Source organism: Sinocyclocheilus grahami, unplaced genomic scaffold (genome assembly GCF_001515645.1).
Source record: "Sinocyclocheilus grahami isolate Dianchi unplaced genomic scaffold, SAMN03320097.WGS_v1.1 scaffold1116.1, whole genome shotgun sequence".
Lineage (NCBI taxonomy): Eukaryota > Metazoa > Chordata > Actinopteri > Cypriniformes > Cyprinidae > Sinocyclocheilus > Sinocyclocheilus grahami.
The window spans coordinates 281621-304522 of NW_015506295.1; the positions used below are offsets into that span (position 1 = coordinate 281621).

The following is a 22902-nucleotide window of genomic DNA, read 5'->3' on the forward strand; positions in this document are numbered from 1 at the left end:
TACCATACAGGCTTTCTTAACTGAGGGGTTTGTTGCAACCAGCTGCTGGACTACAGTGATGTTTCAGCTCAGTTTGATGGCCTGTTTCTGTCAGCAGTTTTTCATTAAGAAACATATGCTATCAATCTGCTGTGGGGTGGTGATGTAAGCACTATCAACGAGGGACTGCAGCAGGCTCATCAGATGCTTCAGGAATGAAATATGATGATGCTGTAATCTCTGAAATATCCTGACATGCTGAAACTCTTATTTTCGCATGCGACAGTATTTGAATCATTTCAGTCTAATCCGCTGCTCTCAGACAGCTTCCTAAAAAGTTTAAAAGCCCAAAAAAGAGCACAAGAGGAGAAGTCTAATAATCATGTAAAGTCAAGTCATCTTATTTCAATAGCGGTTCAAAGTTCAGTTTAATCAATCAGTTCAGCACAATGAACGTCCTTCTTGTTTCTGGCTTTATTGGGACAGACTAGTGTAGATAATGGAGAGGAAGCAAAGTGGAAGAGAGAGAGAGATGAGGGACAGGATTGAGAAAGGACGATGAGTGGCACTAGAACATGAAACATGACATCACTGAATCTTCAATGAACTGACTTTAGCTGGAAAAATAACTCTTTGTTATTGTCTTCTTGCATTACTGACAAACTAAGTTCCTGTGTGACGCTATAAAGCTGCTTTATAGTTTTGTATAATGCGCTATATAAATAAAGGTGACTTGACTTAACTTGGTTCTTTCCCAGCTGGTCCTGGCATGACGTGGCATAGTCATGGCCTTCCCTTTAAGGGCTGTGTTGTGGTCATTCCTGGGTGCAGATCCAAAATCAGGTCTGGGTACAAGCTGGATTTGGCTGACTATGATAATGTTGGTATAAGGATGTTATGGGAAGTGTTCCCGGTTCAAGTTGACCTAATTAATGCAGCCCAACAATCCTTTAACAGATTTGAATGATAGAAATGTGATAGTGTGTTATGTGTAAGACAGGTTAAAGAGATGGGTCTTTGATCTAGATTTAAACTGCAAGAGTGTGTCTGCCTCCCGAACAATGCTAGGTAGATTGTGCCAGAGTTTGAGTGCTAGATAAAGGATTTTCTGCTTGCAGTCCCATTCCAGGCTTTATAAGTAATCTGCAAGATTTTAAAATGTATAGAATGTTTAATAGGGAGGCAGTGTAGTCTTGATAGAACCGGGCTATCTTCTTCCGAGTCATTCTTCCTTGTTATAATGAGAACTCTAGCTGTTGCATCTTGGAAAATCTAGAGTTTATATAGTTTATAGTATAGTACATTGGTGCCTAATTGCTTATCGACCAATAATAGAAATGTATTGGTGTCACTCGATATTGAATATATATCAGCTAGTAATGGATTAGCCCATGGATTTAATTGCCCAGGCTAATTTCTTCTATTTGTACGTGAGGTTATCCTTAGGCCCTGTCCACAAGAACACGGTTATTTTTAAACCGCAGCTTTTTCTACGTGGTTTGGCCGTTTGTCCACACGCAAACGCTGCACCAGGTCACTGAAACCGAACATTTGTAAAAACTCCTGCCAGGGTGAAGATTTTAAAAAATGCCTGTTGCAGTGCGCTGTTATCTCCGCCTACTGGAAACTTTTTCAGGCTTCTGATTGGCCAACATGGCTTTACGGTTCAGATTATATCGCCACCTGTTGGTTTGGCATGCACTTGACAGTGCTTCATAGCATGCGTTTGCATTTTCATGTGGACGGAGATTTTTTTTAAAAAAAGGAAGAATGAAAAACTCCCCGTATAAAAATACTCGTGTATGTGTGGACATGGCCTTAGATTATCCATGGTCATCTAATGCTAAATGTAAGTTTATCATTAAATACACTAATAATTTAATAACACTGTTAAATTAACCTCATGGCCAACATGGCTTTACGGTTCAGATTATATCGCCACCTGTTGGTTTGGCATGCACTTGACAGTGCTTCATAGCATGCGTTTGCATTTTCATGTGGACGGAGATTTTTTTTAAAAAAAAGGAAGAATGAAAAACTCCCCGTATAAAAATACTCGTGTATGTGTGGACATGGCCTTAGATTATCCATGGTCATCTAATGCTAAATGTAAGTTTATCATTAAATACACTAATAATTTAATAACACTGTTAAATTAACCTCATACCAACCCTCTGTTTGCCTAGAAAGAGACCCTATAGCAACCCATCCATTGGGGAGCATGCTACATAGAAACGATTCAGAGTCAGATCGGAAGCAGCCACAGAGCAATGGGCAGAAAGGAAACTTCCTTGTCAAGCTCGTCCACTGGTTCTATCAGCAATCCCCAATGACCAAAAGCAGCCATGCTGCCTCAGCAGCCGCGGGGTCTGAATCACAAGTTGCAGATGCTTAACTCTCATTCTTCACAAAGAGAGCCAACAGAGCCATAGCTCAGAGCTTGTGTGCATCTCTAGCCATAATGAAACACAGCAATGCAGAACTTGCATATGCTCACATTGTTACAAACAACTTCTTTACACGCACACACAGACAAAGCAGCTTCCTGAAGACAAAGAAGCTGGGGATTTCATGACCTAGCTACCCTTTTAGGGCATTGCTTGCGCATCATGCTCCATCATGTGACTGCCTTCAGCCAACTGAGTTGGCACACATGCTTCAGACACCAAAAACATGCTTCATGCTTCAGACACCGAGGCGTTCCCATAGCATCAATGTCGTAATGCAGCGCCTCGTTTCCTCGAAAGGGAAAGGAATCTGTTTAATCAATATCAATAATAATGGCAATCTGTTTTCAGATAATTTTTATACTTAGACTTTAATCGTTTGAGCTGTTCGTCACTTTTGTTTGAGGGGAAAGATAACATTTTTGGGTTTAGTCAGTATAGGCTACAATGTAAATTATTTCTAGGTCACTAATCAAATAACCAAATTAGTGCCACTGATCATGGGGAAATGCCAAGAAATTCTAAAACTGATGTACATTTTTCAGTTCAAATGTACACTGAGATCATGTATAATGTTTTACTAAATTACAAAATTATATCATATTTTTATTAATGGTCCCACTGTACTCTCCTTAAATGTGGCTCTCTATGTTTGTTTTTTTTCCTCCCAAAAAAAGTGTAGTTATTTTGTTTTGGAGCTTTGATTCCCACAGAAGAACTTTGAGAATCTTCCACATCCTTGACCAAACAAAGATCAGCGAACACACCTACAACAATAATTTTATTTTGAATTTTTTTTGCTAGACTTTGGTCACTGGTCTCATGTTCACGTGTTATAACATACCAGACAGAAAGCAAAAGGAAATGCTGTAAAGATCTCATGTTTCAGCAGTGTACAGATATTTTAGAAAATGATATTAATGGCAGTTACATTAAAAAAGATACAGAGGAGCCACTGAGACAATGAAAAGGGCACATTTTTTCACACAAAACATGAATGAGTGGGTGTAAGAACAACGGAGAGTACAAGAAGGAAAGTAGGCAGAAACAACATACAAGAGAGTATCAGATTAATCAAAGGATTAAAGAGGAAGAATATGACGATGGGCAGAGAAAGTTCAGTCAGATTATTGGAGACAGGGCTGAGAAAATGCAGTGAAAGACAGAAATCCATCAGCAGCTACAGAGAAGGGGAGCAGCAGAGAGAAAGAGAGACAGATGTGAGATGCGTGTTGCTATGAAAGGCATAAACATGGTCAAAAACACACAGCAGCCAGAGACATGACCTCACAGAACAGCTGCTGTGACACGCTGGAGACGGCAGGAGGACAATACCAATAACACAAGATATGCAGTCGGTCCTCTTCATTGATAAAGAACTAACAGAGGCAGAAAGACATCAGTAAAGTACACAGTTGTGATGTTTTCTTTAGATACGTTGTAGAAAGATTATCTCTCAGCAGGGCCCAATAAAAAAAATTTTAAGAAACAAAAACTCAAGGAGACCGGAGAGCACCACACAACACCACACAATTGGCATAGTGAATTTAGGGCTAATAAAGTGCTGGAGAGAGGCCTTTCCAATATATGAGATAAATGGCCCTCTAGTGTTCATTCTGTCATGTGTAAAATACTGGCTGTCTAATAATGAATGTCTTACTGAAACTGAAGTCAGGAATTACCAGCAGGAAACTCATTACTCTCTTTAAGCCATGACGTTCTGATATTGTGTCAATTACAGGCAGAATCATTATGGTGAAAGAATCTGTCATTGTTCGAAAGAAGTTGTAATTGTGAAGGCCGGCTGTACAATTTAGTTCAGAGATATTTTGGATAGTGTTGATAAAGAACAGCAGTAAAGCCAGAAAACACTGTTCATTTAGCTGATTTTAAAGACTTGTGCAACCAAACTACCACCTAGCAATTCCCTGGCAACCATTCACAACACCATAACAACTATAAAGCAATGGCCTGGCAACCCTTCATAACAGCCTAACAGCAAACACGTTTTGAACTGTAAAGCCAACCACATTTTATTCAGAAAATGAATTTGCAGTCAATCTAGTCATGTTCATGTGTGTAGATTTAAATGGAGATTTGGAAGGGATGCTATTGGTGATATTGAACTTTTATTGACTGATCATCAAAGTGTCAATAGTGTATAAACTACAGGTGCATCTCAATAAATTAGAATGTCATGGAAAAGTTCATTTATTTCAGTAATTCAACTCAAATTGTGAAACTCGTGTATTAAATAAATTCAATGCACACAGACTGAAGTATTAACCATAGCACTGTATTTCAATAGTCCACTTTAGACATTCTACTGACTATAAGTAACTTTGCAACTACATGTCAACTAGTAGACATTAGAGTATCAGTAGACTGTCTGATTAATATCTGCTAACACTTTATTTTGATGGTCGCTCAACAGATGTTTTGCTGACTTTAAATTTATGCCAACTTATTGTACTAATCCTAAATCTAACCTAACAGTCTACTAATACTCAGATGAGAGTTAGTTAACATATAGTTGCAAAGTTACTTGCAGTTAGTATAATGTCTAAAGTGGACTATCAAAATAAACTGTAATCTTATTTTACAATTTGGCAAATCCACATGAATTCATCATATTCTTTGAGGGTTAAGTTTATGGGTGGAGCTTCATGGTTCGTGGTTTTACCTACAGATGGTTTTCATACAAGTCAGACTGTACAAATTCATATAAAATTGCCAACTCATGCAACACTATCAAATTCTCATGACCAGGTTGAAACAGAATATAAATTAAGTGACTCTAATGGTTTCTGTTTCATCACAGCAGTAAATAAACACAAACAGAATGAAAATTAGTGTCTATTGTAGATATCCACTTTATATAAAAAAGACTCAGTACATCACAACATGCTCATGTTACAAGCAAACATGAATATCAGAGCAATTAACATTTAGCATTTGGTTTGGGTATGTGCAATTAAAGTCATGTGGACGCACTGATTTTTACAGTATTCTCTCCACAGAAAGAAACGGATCAGAAAATAAGCTCCAAAATCAATGGCAGACTGAGCACCTACACTCAGATTGGACTGGCCGCTGGACAGGAGTATACAGTCAGCATCACAGGAGAGAAAGAGGGCATTATGGGAACAGAGAGCACAGCAGAATTCACCACATGTGAGTCTAACATGATCGTAAGAACCAGTAGCCTTGTGTTTTGTAGATTGCTAGTATTTGTATATTGCCAGTATGTTTTTAACAAGTCCTGGATTCATTTTTGGACAGTGATCTCTGGCCCAAAAGACTTGCAAGTTGTGAAGACATCCACTACATCAGTCATTGTCCAATGGGAGAAGGCACAGGGGGAGATTGACAGGTACGTCCTCTCCATTGCACCCAATCAGACAGATGGACCAAGCAGACTTCCAGAGATGAACCTGCCGCCAGAGAGGGATTCAGCCCAGATCGACAGCTTGGAGCCGGGCCGCTTGTATAACATCTCATTAGTGGCGGAGAAAGATAGCATCCGGAGTCTGCCAGCAACCGCACAGGCAACTCCTGGTGAGTTCTCATGAAGATGATTTACAGCATGCAACTGAACAAAAATTCTTATTAGCTCTTCAAGCTCATAAAATCATGTGGACCATGGCTTTAAATTTGTTACAGTTAAGAGCAAAATGTCTTTAACATGAGCAGGTATAGTCAGCTGTGGAGTGTCTGCTGTAACACACTATGTAATACTGGAACAAGCATGAGTAGGCCTGTTTGCCTCTGAGAAGACCATAGTAATTAGGGTCGATACTATGTCACCTTTTCTAAGCTTTGATATTTTAAAGAGAAGTAACAGTGAAATCCCTTAAGGAGGTCGTTCAGTAGAAATGCAAGAGAAAAACGTAATTTATCAGTAATTTAAAGTACTTTTGGTGCAGACTAATGTGTCAGGGAATGACAAAATGTTAAACATCCGGTCATCTCATTTCAATGTTTAGTTTGCAAAGTAACCAGTGCTTAATAAATGAATAATTGGCAGATCAACATGGAAATTAAAAGGCATTTTGACCGATACTGATCATACAAATTCAGCTTTCCTGCAACATAAGATGACGTCACTAAACAGTGATGGACACAGCCTATAAGAGCACTACAGAAACTACAGCCTAGTGTATTATTCTGTCACCTATATAGCTACAGGCCTATATTTATCTACAAATATGATATATAATGTAGTATGAAATAAAAATAAATATCAATATCACAAATAAAATATGTCCTCTCTCCCTTAAAGATAAAAACACACATTTTCACATGTGCAATCATGTTAAAAATCACATGTGAATTTCATGTGGTTTTTCTGTAAGAGAGCGAGAGTACATATTTTATTTGAGAGTTTATACAACATTAGATATCATATTTATCACTTTACCTTAGAAATAATTTTTGCCACTTTCAACTCATCAATCATGATGTTGTAAACCACTAGTTTGTCTCATCCACGTTCACCTGTACACAATAAACATTCCTTTATATTTCTTGCAATAGCCTTTAAAAACTCCTGATCGGTCGTTCTGTTACTGGTTGTTCCCACATTTACAGTGACACCTTGGATGGAGTTCTTTTGTGCTGCCCTCTGGCTTATTACTGTGTGTTGCCAAGGCTGGCATAGCAAACACTCACATTAGTCATGGATTTGTGCACATAATTTATCGTGGATTCTGTTTTTTTGGAGTTCATTTGATAATTGGTGATGTAAGTGCATTTTGAATCTCACGAGAGAAGAGACGGTCCTCTGTGCTTCTCTGTGTGCAAGCTTCATGTGTTTACGTCACTCTTCACAATGTGCTGACCAGGGCTGTTTCCTCTGGAGGCAAGAGGTCATATTTCTAAAAATCTTCATCTGCATTCATCTGAAGAATGAAACTTTAAACATCTGGGGGCAAGAAAAGATGACAGAATTTTCATTTATGAAAATAAGTATCCCTTTAAGAAAGCTGATTGGTCAAAATTGTATGCATTGACAGCAAAAAGCAAGTTGTAACCTTCAAAAACATCTGCAATTATTAACATACTATCTAATGTATGCCTGCTTTGTCAAGTCAAGTCATATCACCTTTATTAATATAGTGCTTTATACAATACAGATTGTGTCAAAGCAGCTTTACAATGTTAAACAGGAAAACAGTTTTTCAGTTAAAGTCGGTTCATCGTTGATTCAGTGATGTCATCATCCAGCTCAGTTCGGTTTTCTTCAAACAGCATTTGTGCAGTCAAGTCAACAACGTTGCCAGAAATTGTGTCCCCAACTAAACAAGCCAAAGGTGACAGCGGCAAGAAACCAAAACTACCATCAGTAACAAAAAAGGAGAAAAAAACCTTGGGAGAAACCAGGCTCAGTTGGGGGCCAGTTCAAACCAAAACTACCATCAGTAACAAAAAATAAGAAAAAAACCTTGGGAGAAACCAGGCTCAGTTGGGGGCCAGTTCTCCTCTGGCCAGATGAAACCAGCATGGTGTGGTTTAATTCCAGGCTGCAATGCCAGTCAGAATTGTGCAGAGGACTCGTTTGGTTCCTGTGGTCTCGTGCCGATGGCCAACGAGGTCTTCGCTGGGAATGCCATTCATCTTACGATGTAGCAAGTATATCGGGTGTTATGGGAAGTGTTCCCGGTTCCGGTTGACCTAATTAATGCAGCCTAACAATCCTTTGACGGATTTGAATATTAGAAATGTGTTAGTGTGTTATGTGTGTGCCAAGTTAAAGAGATGGGTCTTTAATCTAGATTTAAACTGACAGTGTGTCTGCCTCCCGAACAATGTTAGGTAGGTTATTCCAGAGTTTGGGCACTAAATAGGAAAAGGATCTGCCGCCCGCAGTTGATTTTGATATTCTAGGTATTATCAAATAGCCAGAGTTTTGAGAACACAGCGGACGTGGAGGACTATAATGTGATATGAGCTTGCTCAAGTACTGAGGAGCTAAACCATTCATGGCTTTATAAGTAATTAGCAGGATTTTAAAATCTACACGATGTTCAATAGGGAGCCAGTGCAGTGTTGACAGAACCGGGCTAATATGGTCATACTTCCTGGTTCTAGTAAGAACTCTAGCTGCTGCATTTTGGACCAGCTGGAGTTTATTTATTAAGCGTGCAGAACAACCACCCAATAAAGCATTACAATAATCTAACCTTGAGGTCATGAACGCATGAATTAACGTTTCTGCATTTGACATTGAGAGCAAAGGTCATAATTCAGATATATTTTTAAGATGGAAAAATGCAGTTTTACAAATGCTAGAAACATGGTTTTCAAAGGAAAGATTGCTATCAAATAGCACACCTAGGTTCCTAACTGATGACGAGGAATGAACAGAGCAGCCATCAAGTGTAAGACAAGTGTTGCAGGTTATTACATGCGGAGGTTTTTGGTCCAATAATTAACACCTCAGTTTTTTTCAGATTTTAGCAGTAGGAAATTACTAGTCGTCCAGTTTTCTTTATCAACTATCAATTCCATTAGTTTTGCGAATTGGTAAGTTTCGTGGGACTGCGAAGAAATATAGAGCTGAGTGTCATCACGAACGATATGATACCTCTTCATTCTTCATTAATTTTCACCAGACACTGTGTCTGACATTTTATTTATTTTTTTATTTTTTTTTATTTTATCAGACACTGGACATTTTTCACAATCAAAAACTGGTATTTACTGTTTAATGAAAATGCTGATATTAGGTAGGATTTGCATGCTAAGCATAAGTAGTACCAGGTGCATGCACCAGGTAATGAGACTACAAGGAAAAGTCATCATAGTAAGTCAATTAACTAATTTATAGCCACCAGATGATGTGAATTTAAGTGAGGCTCATGCTGATTGTGAATAGCCCAGTCAATCTGTCATATTTACAATCCAGTGACCTCACTGTTGAAATGTACAGGCTATTGTGATTGAGTTTTATAAGTGGCGAGGCAAAGAGTGTTGTTTAAAGGGATGCGTGTCAATTAAACGTGCTTGATTGGATCATCTTGTCTTCTTGTTTTTTTTTTTTGTGAAGAATAAAATAGTGTCAACACACACACAATATGATCATTCTAACCAGCAATGCCACATTTTACATTTCTTCAGGAATAATTTACCTTTCTTCTTTCTTGCAGAAAATGTAAACATCTCCAGTTTTCTATAGGTATAAATGGGACCAAAACTTACTGATGTCACAAGGATAGTGGTCACCCCAATGCCAGAATTGTTTGGATAACTGACTTAACCTGTTGCATTAACACCACCTTTTTATTAACAGGATTTCCCTCTCCAGCTGAGTTGTTAGAGAGAAGTTCATTTTGAATCCATATTTTAAACTTCATTCATGCCTTTAGGGAATGCCTCAGTGCCTGCGACCAGGATGACCATGGATATGGCGACTGTGCAGGTAGATGTGGAGGCTGGTGACAACAAAGAAAAGACATCAAGGTTCACAAACACAACACTTTTCCTGCGAAAGCAAGGACTGAGCAAAGGGGGCCAAGGTACAAAAGGAAAGGTTGAAAATTCAGAAAGAACAGGGTATATGAGCCGACTCAAAACAGGCATACCTGTAAGACCTGGGCAAAAAAGACCACTGCCCATGCTTCCCAAACCCGGTACGCAAAGAGATATCATAAGAAGACCTTTTAGTCCAGAAATAAAACATTTAAATTCTTCCCAGATAGGAGTGAAAAGGGAAATAGTTGTGCCTTCTTCAAATAAGTCAAGAACATGGTATCCTCCGACACCAAGAAACCCTAATGTAGACTCAGCTTATCCTCTCTCTGGTGGTAAACTATTTGCACTGACAATGAAAGAGACAAGATCTCAGGAGGGAAACGTTGAAACCAATTTCAGAAGACAATCTGTCGTGACACCCAGACATACCAGCCAAAACTCCACCTTTCACAAAGCCGCCCCATCTGCCACCCCACTGCCTTTCACAAACATCAGTGAATCGACCGAAGAGCCAACAATTACAACTGAGAAAAACTTAACAGCCTATATAAATGGGACAAAATGTGTTAGAAAAGTTTTGGTTGGGTACAGAAAGATACATGCAAACGTATCAGATGGCAATACAATGACAAAAAACCTGACAGTTATAGTTGGCCATTTAAATGGAAATGATCTCTTACACAAACTTCTAACAGACAGATCTACAGTCAATGAAATGGGGGATACAGGGCTGGATGAGGCTAAGCCTGAAGCTGAGACTTCGGAAGCCAGGAGTGTGAAAGAGCAAGAAGGAGAGGAGGATATTGATGAAGAGACAGTGGAAAAGAATTCAAATGTAATAAATGCCACTCCCTTTTCAACGAGACAACCTGAGACAACACTTTACCAGCCTCTCACCACCACATCTGCTCCTCCACACCAACACAATCCTCACCGCCCTACAACGCAATCTTTGGCAAAAGCTGAGAGAGTGAATCAACATACAGCAAGAAATCAGTCAACAGCAGAAAGACCACCTAGAAAAAACAATATCCAGGCATCTTCATTTTCCAACCCCAGACAACCAACTAGACCAAAACACCCAAGTTTAGCTTCTCCACCAATAGTAGGTAGACCACCTTTTAAGTCAACTTCCTCTTCCTCATCTTTCGAGACACAAAAACACAAGCATCCATCTTGGCATAGTCCCATTACACAATCCTCACCGCCCTACAACGCAATCTTTGGCAAAAGCTGAGAGAGTGAGTCAACATACAGCAAGAAATCAGTCAACAGCAGAAAGACCACCTAGAAAAAACAATATCCAGGCATCTTCATTTTCCAACCCCAGACAACCAACTAGACCAAAACACCCAAGTTTAGCTTCTCCACCAATAGTAGGTAGACCACCTTTTAAGTCAACTTCCTCTTCCTCATCTTTCGAGACACAAAAACACAAGCATCCATCTTGGCATAGTCCCATCACCTCTCGTCTTGCAAAAGAACTGCTTGTTGAGAAGGAAGTGCTAAATTCAATACCAGCCACAAGACAATTCCAAAATTCAACTCCTGAGCATGCTCACAAGCCAAACACTGAGACAACTCCATTGACAGTCAAATTCCCCCTGATAAAAGACACTGCAATAAAAAACAGAGGCATTGAAGCACCCGATCTGATGCCACATCGGCGCACACTGTTTAGGGGTTCGTATCCTCATCGTCCTAATGTCAGTCCTTTTCAGAACCGTACGAGGCCAATTCTAGAGTCACCTCGGCATCGCTACCAGGGACCCAAAAGATGGCCTTTTCCTTCAAAACCCATTATCAGAAACAACGCGACTATCAACCAAGGTAGTCCTATCCAACCAGTAAAAGCTGCTTTAACCCCTGCAAAAGAAAATGGCACTAGTATTAAGATTAGACCAAATTTAATTCTCAACAGGAACCATGGATCAGCCAGTAGACAGGCAACCAACAGACATTCCCAAATAATACACAGCAGTACCACTCAAGTGGGCCCAAACATCAGTCAGTATGGAAAAGGAAACTCTTACAGTCCTTTTTCCACAGACCATCCCATGGAAAATGATAATAGTACTCAGGAATATGTGTTGAGCGAAACAGATAGCTCCATTGAGCATGTGGGGGTAAACAATGTGACATCAACAGGGTTTGTACTAATATGGGGTGCACCGAAAGGAACGTTCAAACATTTCATAATCACTCAAACTGAGCTTGGACCAGAAAACAAAGACAAGGATGATATGGATGAGGAGAGTGAAGAAAAAGAAAAAGATGAAGAGCCCGATGAAAGAAAAAGTGAGGAAGAAGTTGATGATGAGAAGGGACTTAAGACAACAGCAGCAAAGAAAAGTAGTTTGAGCAAGGGAAAAAGTGTAGTCTATGAACTCGTATCTAATGTACAGAGTACAAAGATGAACAAGAGTGGAGAAAACATTACAAGCTTTACTACAGTTCTCCCTGGAACAGCCCGCTCACACCAAATGGCAAATCTCACACCACAGAACAGGTACTCTGTGTCCATCTTTGGGAAGGGACCAACATTTCGCTCCAAAACTCACAACCTCATCGTACATACAGGTACCCAAAACCAAAAGTCAGTATTGCTAAACCTTAATCTATCGATACAGTTCTCTAAATGGTCAAAGTAGTTGTTTTCAGGAAATATTTTTGAATAGCTTCCGGTTTACTGCTTAGCTTGTCAGCACTGTTGCTTTCCATGCTCTTCAGTGTACAGTGAACCCTTGACTAGCAAGGGCTTTTTAATCAAAGCAAAGTCAACTTCTTTGCTGCTTTGATTAAAATCCATGCAATGTGCAGTGTGTAAATGTCAATACATGTGAGAGTATAACACCTTTGTTCCCAGTGCTAACCTTTGTTACAATGTGTGGCCTATATACTGAGCAGTAAATTGGGAAACTAGCAAGCTAGAAAATGAAGACACACTAGATGGACAGAAAACATGTTAAATTATTCCTCATCTATGTTAGAAGTAGGGGTTTAACGATTCATTTGTTTTCTCAATACATTGATTTAACATCCTGTCGAATGCATTGCAATTCATTAAATCAGTGGTTCTCAAACTTCTCAAATCCGGCAACTAATTTGCAGCTGGCGCTTTGTCACATTTCGCATAGACAGCTTTTAGATTGTCTACGCTGGTCTTGGCAATGGTTGCATCCGGTGTACACAGTGTTTGTTTTGCTGTTGAAGGGAAACAGCGAGTTTATGATAGCAGCTTGTGATGCTCAGTGGTGGATGAAGTAGCTGAAAGCCACACTTAAGTAAAAGTACAGATAGCTTACCAGAAAATGACATTGGCAGAATTTAAAGTCACCGTTTAGAATATTACTGGAGTAAAAGTTTTAAAGAATGTGATATTTATTGTACTTAAGTATGAAATGCATTTTTTTTTAAATTACACATACTTAAGTATTTATACTTAAGTATTCTGGTTACTGATGTAACCTTGGTTCCCTGAGATAAGGGAACGAGCCTTATGTTGCCACTCTTATTGGGGAAACTCCTGTTTACTCTGAATACTGAAGCCTGATTTGTTCATGCTCATGTAGCTGCATGAACAAACAGTGCTTCAGCCTGCCAAAAAGGGTGGGGACGACTGCTATATAAGCCGGCTCTGAGTGCCATTTCGTCAGAATCTTTCGACTGAAAGCGGCAGACCATCGACTCGCGTGCAGCTTTATAGCACGGCAGCCTATGCAACGCTCGTTCCCTTATCTCAGGGAACAGAGATTACATCAGTAACCGGCGCGTTCCCTTTCGAACGGTCTCTCCAGTTGCATTGACACGCTTATGGGGAATGCTATCCAATAGCACCGTGCTATAAACAAGTGCAGAACAAAGCTGCTCTGTGAGCCCAGCCACGGATCACCCGCAATGAGGGCTCCTAGAAGCATGAGCCAATAATGAGACCCAAGCCACCAGGCTGGGGTTTACATAGCAAGATCTTCTCCACTTACAGAGGGGATTAGGTAAATTAGGTGGACAAAATCCATGCCTGTAGGGCAGGGACGTCCCAGTTATAAAACCTGGTGAAGGTAGACCAAGCCCAAGAGGAGGCTATTCCTCTAGTGGAATGGGCCCTCATTCCAATAGGATACTGTAAGCCCACTGAGGTGTAAGCCAGCAAGATAGTCTCTGCTTTGTGACTGGCAGCCCTTAAGAGAGGCCTTCGAATCCATGCAGCCTAGCATGGATGAGAGCAGGCAGAGCAGCGATAACCACCCAGGGTAAACAGAACAGAACCAACATAAATGTATTGCACACATTGTTAAAGTTCAATAATTTTATGTACACATTTTAGAATTAGTCTGATTCAAAGGATAATCAGAATGTACATCACGTGCAGATCGCGAGCACACAGAATCATTCAGTAGCACAGAAATGTATTGTCAACACTTTTATGTGATTTCTCAGTAATATATCTTAGAAACCGAAAAGATCTAGCATATATTTCTTAGTAACTAAAACCCACAGCTTCACTATTAGTAGAGAGCCACTGCCAGGTAGAATTAAATCACGCACCAAGTCTTTGACTAACGCTACGCTTGATTTCTGTCAGGACCACTATTGTCAAAGATGATTGACAATTAGCATACAGTTTGGATTGGCGGTATGGTTCTGTTCTGGGTAGGGAGAGCAGGGAGAGCAGCAATAACCCCCAAAACAAAACCATATGCTGATATCCCCCAACACAAACTGATAGCAAAATCTCAAAGCCTTAAGCAACAAGCATGTTGCCCTTAAAGGGGTCATATGATGCTATTTCATTTTTTCCTTTCTCTTTGGAGTGTTACAAGCTCTTGGTGCATAAAGAAGATCTGTAAATTTGCAAAGACTAAAGTCTCAAATCCAAAGAGATATTCATTTCTTAGTAACTAAAACCCACAGCTTCACTATTAGTAGAGAGCCGCTGCCAGGTAGAATTAAATCACGCACCAAGTCACTCTCTCATTAAATTCAATCTTTACTGTGCTACTTTAGATGTATCTGATTTAGAACGAGCAAAAATCTGTGAGAAATATAACGACCCAAAGACAAAAGAACTGATAAAAATGAGCTGTTATAGGAGCAATAGTCATGTGGGCAGCGCTGTGTCATATGCCATAGCCGTGCACAAGGTGTTCGAGTCTCAGATCAAGGTTTAGGCTTATTTGTTCATTAATGACGTCATCAGCTGCTAGTCGACTTAAATGTTAAATGTTTTTTCTTAAAAAAAATCTGAAGTCGTTCAACCCCTAGTATAAGTCCCATGTCAGCACATTATAAGAACGAGGCAGATTCAATCTCCGAGCTCCCCTCAGGAACTTAACGACAAGGTAATTTTTGTCAACAGACTGGTCAGCCACGAGAGCATGATTCGCCGCGAAGGCTGCCACATATACTTTGAGAATGGAAGGAGAGCGCCCTTTATCCAAGAGCTCTTGCAGAAAGAGCACCAGTCTGCCCACGTACAGTGCTCCCCAGTCCTCATTGATGACATCCTGTCTGCAAGTACCACTCATTTAAGCGGATGCAGACAGACTCTTCAGGAGCTGACCAGTCCAAGCCGAGTTCCCCCTCAGCTTTCATGAGGATGCGAGTCAGCTCGCTGTCCACACTGGCCCGTGTTGAATTCTTTGGAGGAAGGTTGCCGGGGTCATCGCCGGCACATGACCACTCCTCTGCATCTGAAGCTGTCAGTGACATTGAGTCATCAGCGACAGCGTCCTCCTCAGATCCAATGAAGGAGATCAAGCCGCTCGCTGCAGATAAGGGGCGCTGATCCTCACATGTGAAAATACACTGGCGAGACAAGGCATTGCGGGGAGAGTGAAGCACGTGGAACCTGTGTCGGCGTGAGTTCAGCTGAACCCGGTAATTCAGTCCTGTTACTCCGCTGTTTCTTCCTCCGGCATAACCTGTAGCAACAATCATGTTGCCTTTAACAGATGACCTAATGAGTCTGTTGTCAATAACTTAAAAGCTTAAGCAACATGTTCTCAATAACACCAGAAAACTTCAACTACAGCTTTAAGAACAAGCATGTTACGAATAATGACCGGATTGCTCTGGAACAAGCATTTTCCCAACAATGACCAGGTAGCTTAAGAACAAGCATGTTCCCAATATGACTACAGCTTTTAGAACAAGCATGTTCCAATAACAACCAGATAGCTCTGGGACAAGCGTGTTCCCGACCAGTGTTGGGCAAGTTACTCTGAAAATGTAATTAAATTACTGATTACTGATTACTCCTTTTAAAAGTAATTAATAATAAGTTACATTACTAGTTACGTTACTTTTTTCTCCAAGAAATTCATGAAATCCCAGCATACACACTCCTGATAAATATTTGTTATTAAAGCATCAACATTCACAGAACACTGTTATTTTTAACTAAAGCAAGCGGCTGCTGCGTGCATGGTTTGGCAGAATGCCAGCAAAGAGCGCTGCATTTATAATCTCTAAAAGACATCTCAGTTCATCGCGATCTCACAAATCTCTGTTATAACACAATGAATATATGCATAATGCATCTTTCATAATGTCTACAATTCGTGTGTTATAATGAGAGGATTCGTGAACACGCACAATTCAGCACTGCAGTGCTCAACGCTGCAAACACGTGTTATAGCCTAAACAGAAACTCTGCATACGCTTGCACCTGTTAATCGTTTATATTTTATATTAGTTCATGTTGCTTTTGTGCAATAGATGAATAACAATTTATTTGTTTCAGATATTTTATATTTAGATATTTCTATTTTGCAGGAATCCCGTGAATCATTGTATTCTCCCGCATCCCGCGCAGTCACGCACTCTGCACTCGCCTATCAAGTCTGGTCAATCTGTAGCATCAGGTCTCGTGGGAGCAGGTCTCTAATCCACTGGCTCTTGACTCGACAGTGCGTGAGCTACATCCTTTTTACAATCTAGATTAGAAATCACTGTATTCTGTCAGCAATGTAATGCGGCAGTAACGTATAGAGACCTCGGCTTGTAACTATACTCTAACGCGTTATAATTTTCTAAATAGTAATTAAATTACTCCGTTACTAAAAAAGTAATCAAATTACAGTAACGCTGCTCTTAGACTGCTGTCTTAGTAATGCGTTACTGCCCAACACTGTTCCCGACAATACAACTATAACTTAAGAACAAGCATATTCTCAATAACAACCGAGAGCTTAGGAACAAGCATGTTTCCAATATGACTAGACAGAACAAGCGTGTCTGGTACCGGAGCAGAATCAACGTTGAACAGATGGCTGCATCCGAAACTGGAAAATGCTGCCTTTGGTGGAAACATTTCACAGTAGGAAGGCATCAAGACATGTCGAATCCAATGTTAGCTTCACTTCCTGCCTTCATTTGGTCGATATTTAAAGGCAGAATAGATGCATCCTTCGCTGCCTTGATACCCACAATCCTGTGTGTCCTATCCCGTGAGGATTGAGCAAAATAAAGATTGCGTTTGAAGTTATTTCTAACGAGAAATCAGTATTATTAAGTAATTAAATATTTGTTTAGTTATCACCGAAGCTCGTTCTATTTTGTTGTAGATCATTGAACGTTAAGCTGCCTCAGAAGCATGTCCGATATCAGTTTCATGAGTTACCTTCATGAACAAAAGCTGCCTGCGAAGTCATTGGCTGATAGGCAGCATGTCAGCAGCCTAGGTTTTCGGATGCAGACGACTTCAACTGGACAATGACCATTTACCATTTTCTCTTGGAGCTGGGCCGCAGCAGAATTGATTCCGTTTGCACCATGGTCGTTATTTCCTGCTGCTTAAATCTGTGCTGTAGTGCTATGAAATAAAGGCGACTTTAGTACCTATAGTGTAGTATTGCATCATTCACTTCTCCGAAGAGTCTTCAGTTTTATCAGATTTATAATGAAAGATACAGCTTACGATTCTCTCCGAGAACAGCCAGAGCTCAGAGCTGAAGAGTCGCGAGCACTCACGGGCCGATTGGCAAGACAAACACAGACATTTGATGCAGTTTTACAGCAGTTCCTAGTCATGACCGGGATCTTTTGTCGCTGGGACTGCTCTGTCTTTCAGTATCAAACGATGTACAAATCCAGTGTCAGAATGTACCTTGTTATAAAACCTTCGTCACCGAAGTGACGGGAACAACAAACACGCTCGTGAAACTCCGTTGCTGCCCCGGAAAAAACAAATAGCATCCACTGTTCACATAACAAGTCAAGTCACCTTTATTTATATAGAGCTTTTAACAATACAGATTGTGTCAAAGCAATTGAACAGCATTAATTAGGAAAATAGTGTCAATAATGCAAAGTGACAATAGTAAACACTCATTTTTCAGTTAAAGACAGTTCATCATTGAATTCAGTGATGTCATCATCCAGCTCAGTTCAGTTTAAATAGTATCTGTGCAATCATTTGCAATCAAGTCAACAATATCGCTGGAAATGAAGTGTCCCCAACTAAGCAAGCCAGAGGCGACAGCGGCAAGGAACCAAAACTCCATCGGTGACAGAATGGAGAAAAAACCTTGGGAGAAACCAGGCTCAGTCGGGGGGCCAGTTCTTCTCTGGCCATAACAGTGAAGAAGTTTATTTTTTCCTCACATCCAAAAACACACATCTTTAGAGACAGTCTTCTCAAGCAAGTAACTGCAGCGCTGCCGATGACTTCAGTAAGTTAACCATGAACGAAACGTGTAGAGCGGCTCACTATCACTCGGGTCGCTGAGTGTGTGCGCGCACATAAGAATCCAACTCTTAACAGTGTAAACAACTCAGAATGCATGAAATAGCATTAGACCCCCTTTATTTGTATAGCCCTTCATACAATACTGATTGTGTCAAAGCATCTTTACAGTGTTAAACAGGAAAACAGTGTGTCGATAATGCAAGTGGACGATATTAAACACTCAATTTTCCAGTTAAAGTCAGTTCATTGATGATTCAGTGATGTCATCATCCAGCTCAGTTCAGTTCAAATATAATATGTGTCAGTTCCTATCTGTGTTTTCGAGGTAATACAAAACAATACAACATTTCAGATTACATCATGTTGTGATATTTGGATTATAATGACACTTTTAGTAAGTAGTACTAAAAGCAAGTAACTGCAGCGCTGCCGATGACTTCAGTAAGTTAACCATGAACGAAACGTGTAGAGCGGCTCACTATCACTCGGGTCGCTGAGTGTGTGCGCGCACATAAGAATCCAACTCTTAACAGTGTAAACAACGCAGAATGCATGAAATAGCATTAGACCCCCTTTATTTGTATAGCCCTTCATACAATACTGATTGTGTCAAAGCATCTTTACAGTGTTAAACAGGAAAACAGTGTGTCAATAATGCAAGAGGACGATATTAAACACTCAATTTTCCAGTTAAAGTCAGTTCATTGATGATTCAGTGATGTCATCATCCAGCTCAGTTCAGTTCAAATATAATATGTGTCAGTTCCTATCTGTGTTTTCGAGGTAATACAAAACAATACAACATTTCAGATTACATCATGTTGTGATATTTGGATTATAATGACACTTTTAGTAAGTAGTACTAAAGTAAGTAGTAAGTAGTAAGTAATTAGTTCTGGAACACATTTTTAAAGTAAACACATGCTTTACCTTCAAGTTGCTTTTGGTGCAATCAAGCAGTTTGTCTTTCTTTCTTACTTTTTTTTTTTTTTTTACTTTAGAGGATATGTATGCTTTTTAAAATGTTGGTCAGTGTATTGAGTTGAACTGAATCACTCTGAATTTACAAAAATCATTTTTGACAAATTACAATAAATTGCTAGAGGAATCAACTCGAATGCAAAAATTCACACCCCTACCTGTCATAAATTATACATCTGTGGAAGAACAGTATGTAATTAGCATCTTTTACTGCAAAAACTGTGCCTGCCAGTATGTCTGTCCACACAGTCCCATCATGCAAATGTGTCTTGAATACCTTCAAAAAAACAGTTTGTTTAATAGTTTCACCTTAACATTGTCTCCATTCATATGGTTATAACTAACTGTTCACAACTAATATTAACATTGGATTACACAAATACATTTTTGCTATAATGGCTACTACTCAATACATGTGTATTTTTTATCAATTTAGCTGAATTAATTTAACATAACTTTATTATTATTTTGAGATTAACCTTATTTTGGATATGAGAGTTACCACTGATTAATGCAACAATTTATTTAGTTAATTTATTCTTGGTTAATAAAAGCAGCATCTGTGGCATGCTATTGATTATGCCAGAAAATAATTTCAACTGGTCCTTCTGTGTGTAAAAATGAAGAAAAGTGAAATTAATTACATTTTGTAATAGTTATGTAAAATCAATATAAACATAGACTGATGCCATGATGATTCTGTCTGATTTGAACTAATTATATTTTATTCTAAACGGGCACTGGAATCACACTCAGACTGCGAACTCAGCTTTTTTGGTAACATAAATACAAGCTTCGCATTTCTGCTTTTAAAGCATGGGAAATGCTTCCATTGTAAGTGCATTACTGTAAATATGTTTTTGTTCTTCTTTGAGGGATCAATCAAAATGATTTTCTGTGGTAATCGACAACATGCTGCTGATGCTAATAATAGAACTTATGAAGATTTACGTGTCCCATTCCAGGAATATTAACCTGAAATATTCCTTTTGATGACTATTCAGGAGATACAAAATAGAGTTCTGGTACAAACAGTAAGATATATTCATGAGACAGTCCTGCTCATCACCATTTATTGCTGCTTTGATCTTCTCTCATCCAGGGTAAGATTACAGTCAGCCATCTTCATATCTCCCCTCATCACTCACCCTCAGTCTAGGGTAAGACCATGGTCACCCCCCTTGATTTCAAACAAACAGCAGTGGTTGAATCTCGTGTAAAAGAACTTGTTCCATGTTGGCCAACAAGACACAAATTGTGTTGTTTTTAATGAAATCACTTAACGGCCGTACACATTTCCTCCTCAGTGTCTTCACTTCCTCACTCATTTCTTCTTTGCATTTTTCTTCTCCTCTCCAGGTTCAAAAGAGCAGCATCAGCATCATAATATCACGCTTGTGTTTTCTTGCTCCTGTGCAGGATTTCATGTCAGTCATTAACAGTGATGTTTCTGTGGGGTTCTGTATAGGCGGTGGCCTATATACTGTATATATGTTTCGACTGCACATATATACACTTATGTTTTCACTCAAATAACCAATAACCAGCCTTATTTCTGAGACACGTATGTAAGGGTTGTCAGAGATGAAAGAATTGTGAATGCAATTAAACAAGTACCGCTTAACAATGTTTTATTCTGGTTTTGCATTCATTACTTTTTTGCATCAAATATCTTTTGATTCTGACTTGTTATCTCCTGTCAGCTTATTTTTTCTTCTGCCTTTCTCTTTTCTGTCTCTTTCTGATGTTTACCTGTATTTAATGTTCTGTACCCAGGCCCCGAGCCTCCATCCAATCTTGCCTTCAGCGATGTGACCGACAGCTCTTTCAAGGTGTCCTGGACCAAACCGAAGAGCAAGGTGTCTGGATTCAAGATCACGTACACTCACGTGCAAGAAGGTAACGTAAACCTCAGAAAAAGAAAAAAAATCAGAAAACAGTACATAATTCAAGAAACTAGCTCAAAGTAATAGGAAATGGTCCTTTCTACAAAGAGGGGTACACAATTACTTCTTTAAGCGTCTTATTGTTGCATGCTTAATTACACTAAAAGTCTGATGGTTAGTTAAAGTAATATGTTCGTTACAGTAATGAGATTGGTGGTTACTTTAACATTTTACTTTAAAGTCTGCATGAAATAAAAATGTACAATGTTTACTTTGTTAGCACACATTGCTAGTCTTGATGTGAACAATTCATCCGTGCAAGTTAATCCACCGAAAAAAGAAAAGAAAAAAGTGTCTTGGTAGTCTTTAATCAAAATCTGAAAAGTTACTCCAGAATGGCGTTCCTTCTCTGATGACATCAGAACCAAATAATTTGTTACATTTATATAGCGCTTTTCTGGGTACTCAAAGCGCTTTACATGAAAGCGGGGGAAACTCCTCAACCACCACCAGTGTGCAGCATCCACCTGGATGATGCGACGGCAGCCATAGTGCACCATAACACCCACCACACACTAGCTTATTGGTGGAGAGGAGAAAGAGTTATGAAGCCAATCAGTGTATGGGGATGATTAGGAGGCCATGATGGTCAGAGGCCAATGGGCAAATTTGGCCAGGATGCCGGGACACCAAAACTCCATTGGTGACAGAAATTAAGAAAAAACCTTGGCAGAAACCAGGCTCAGTCGGGGGGGGCAGTTCTCCTCTGGCCAGACGAAACCAGCATGGTGTAGTTTAATTCCAGGCTGCAACACAGGTCAGATTGAGCAGAGGACTAGTCTGGTTCCTGTGGTCTCGTGTTGATGGTCGTCGAGGTGATGAGGTCTTCGCAGGGGATCTGTCTCTGGGGCTCCGCTGACATTCAGGGCACTTGAATGTTTTCACACAATTCAGAAGTTGATGAGGACAGTAAAAAGTAAAGTAAGCTCCTAGTATGAGTCTTCTTTACAGACAGAACAATTGGCAACAAAGATGGCAGATGATTTTCCCACTTTTTGCCCCATCCTGGTGAGCCTAAGGTCATGGGAGCGATGCAAAATGTCTTTTGAAACATACCTGCTAGCAATGGGTCTCGATACTGTCCCAACGAAGTGGAAAATGGCCATACTCCTTCACTGTCTTGGTGCCGAAGGACAGCGTGTTTTTTGCACACTCTGAAATGCGGCTGATTGCGCTGCTGCGATGACACTATTAAAAGGGTCATATGATGTGATTTCAATTTTTCCTTTCTCTTTGGAGTGTTACAAGCTCTTGGTGCATAAAGAAGATCTGTAAAGTTGCAAAGACTAAAGTCTCAAATCAAAGAGATATTCTTTATAAAAGTTAAGTCAACCATGCCTACCTAAAACGGCTCGTTCTAACACGCCCCCACATATCTACGTCACGA

The 22902-nt window shown here is 39.7% G+C and overlaps 1 protein-coding gene across 1 annotated transcript in view; it reads left to right on the forward strand.

The window, feature by feature from the left end:
* Positions 1-22902, forward strand: part of LOC107566941 (tenascin-X-like) — a 41070-nt gene that overhangs the window by 4486 nt on the left and 13682 nt on the right. The window contains exons 3-5 of the mRNA XM_016252516.1: positions 5447-5600; positions 5709-5984; positions 21346-21468. Of these exons, the coding sequence (XP_016108002.1) occupies positions 5447-5600; positions 5709-5984; positions 21346-21468 (553 nt within the window). The remainder of the gene's footprint in view (positions 1-5446; positions 5601-5708; positions 5985-21345; positions 21469-22902) is intronic.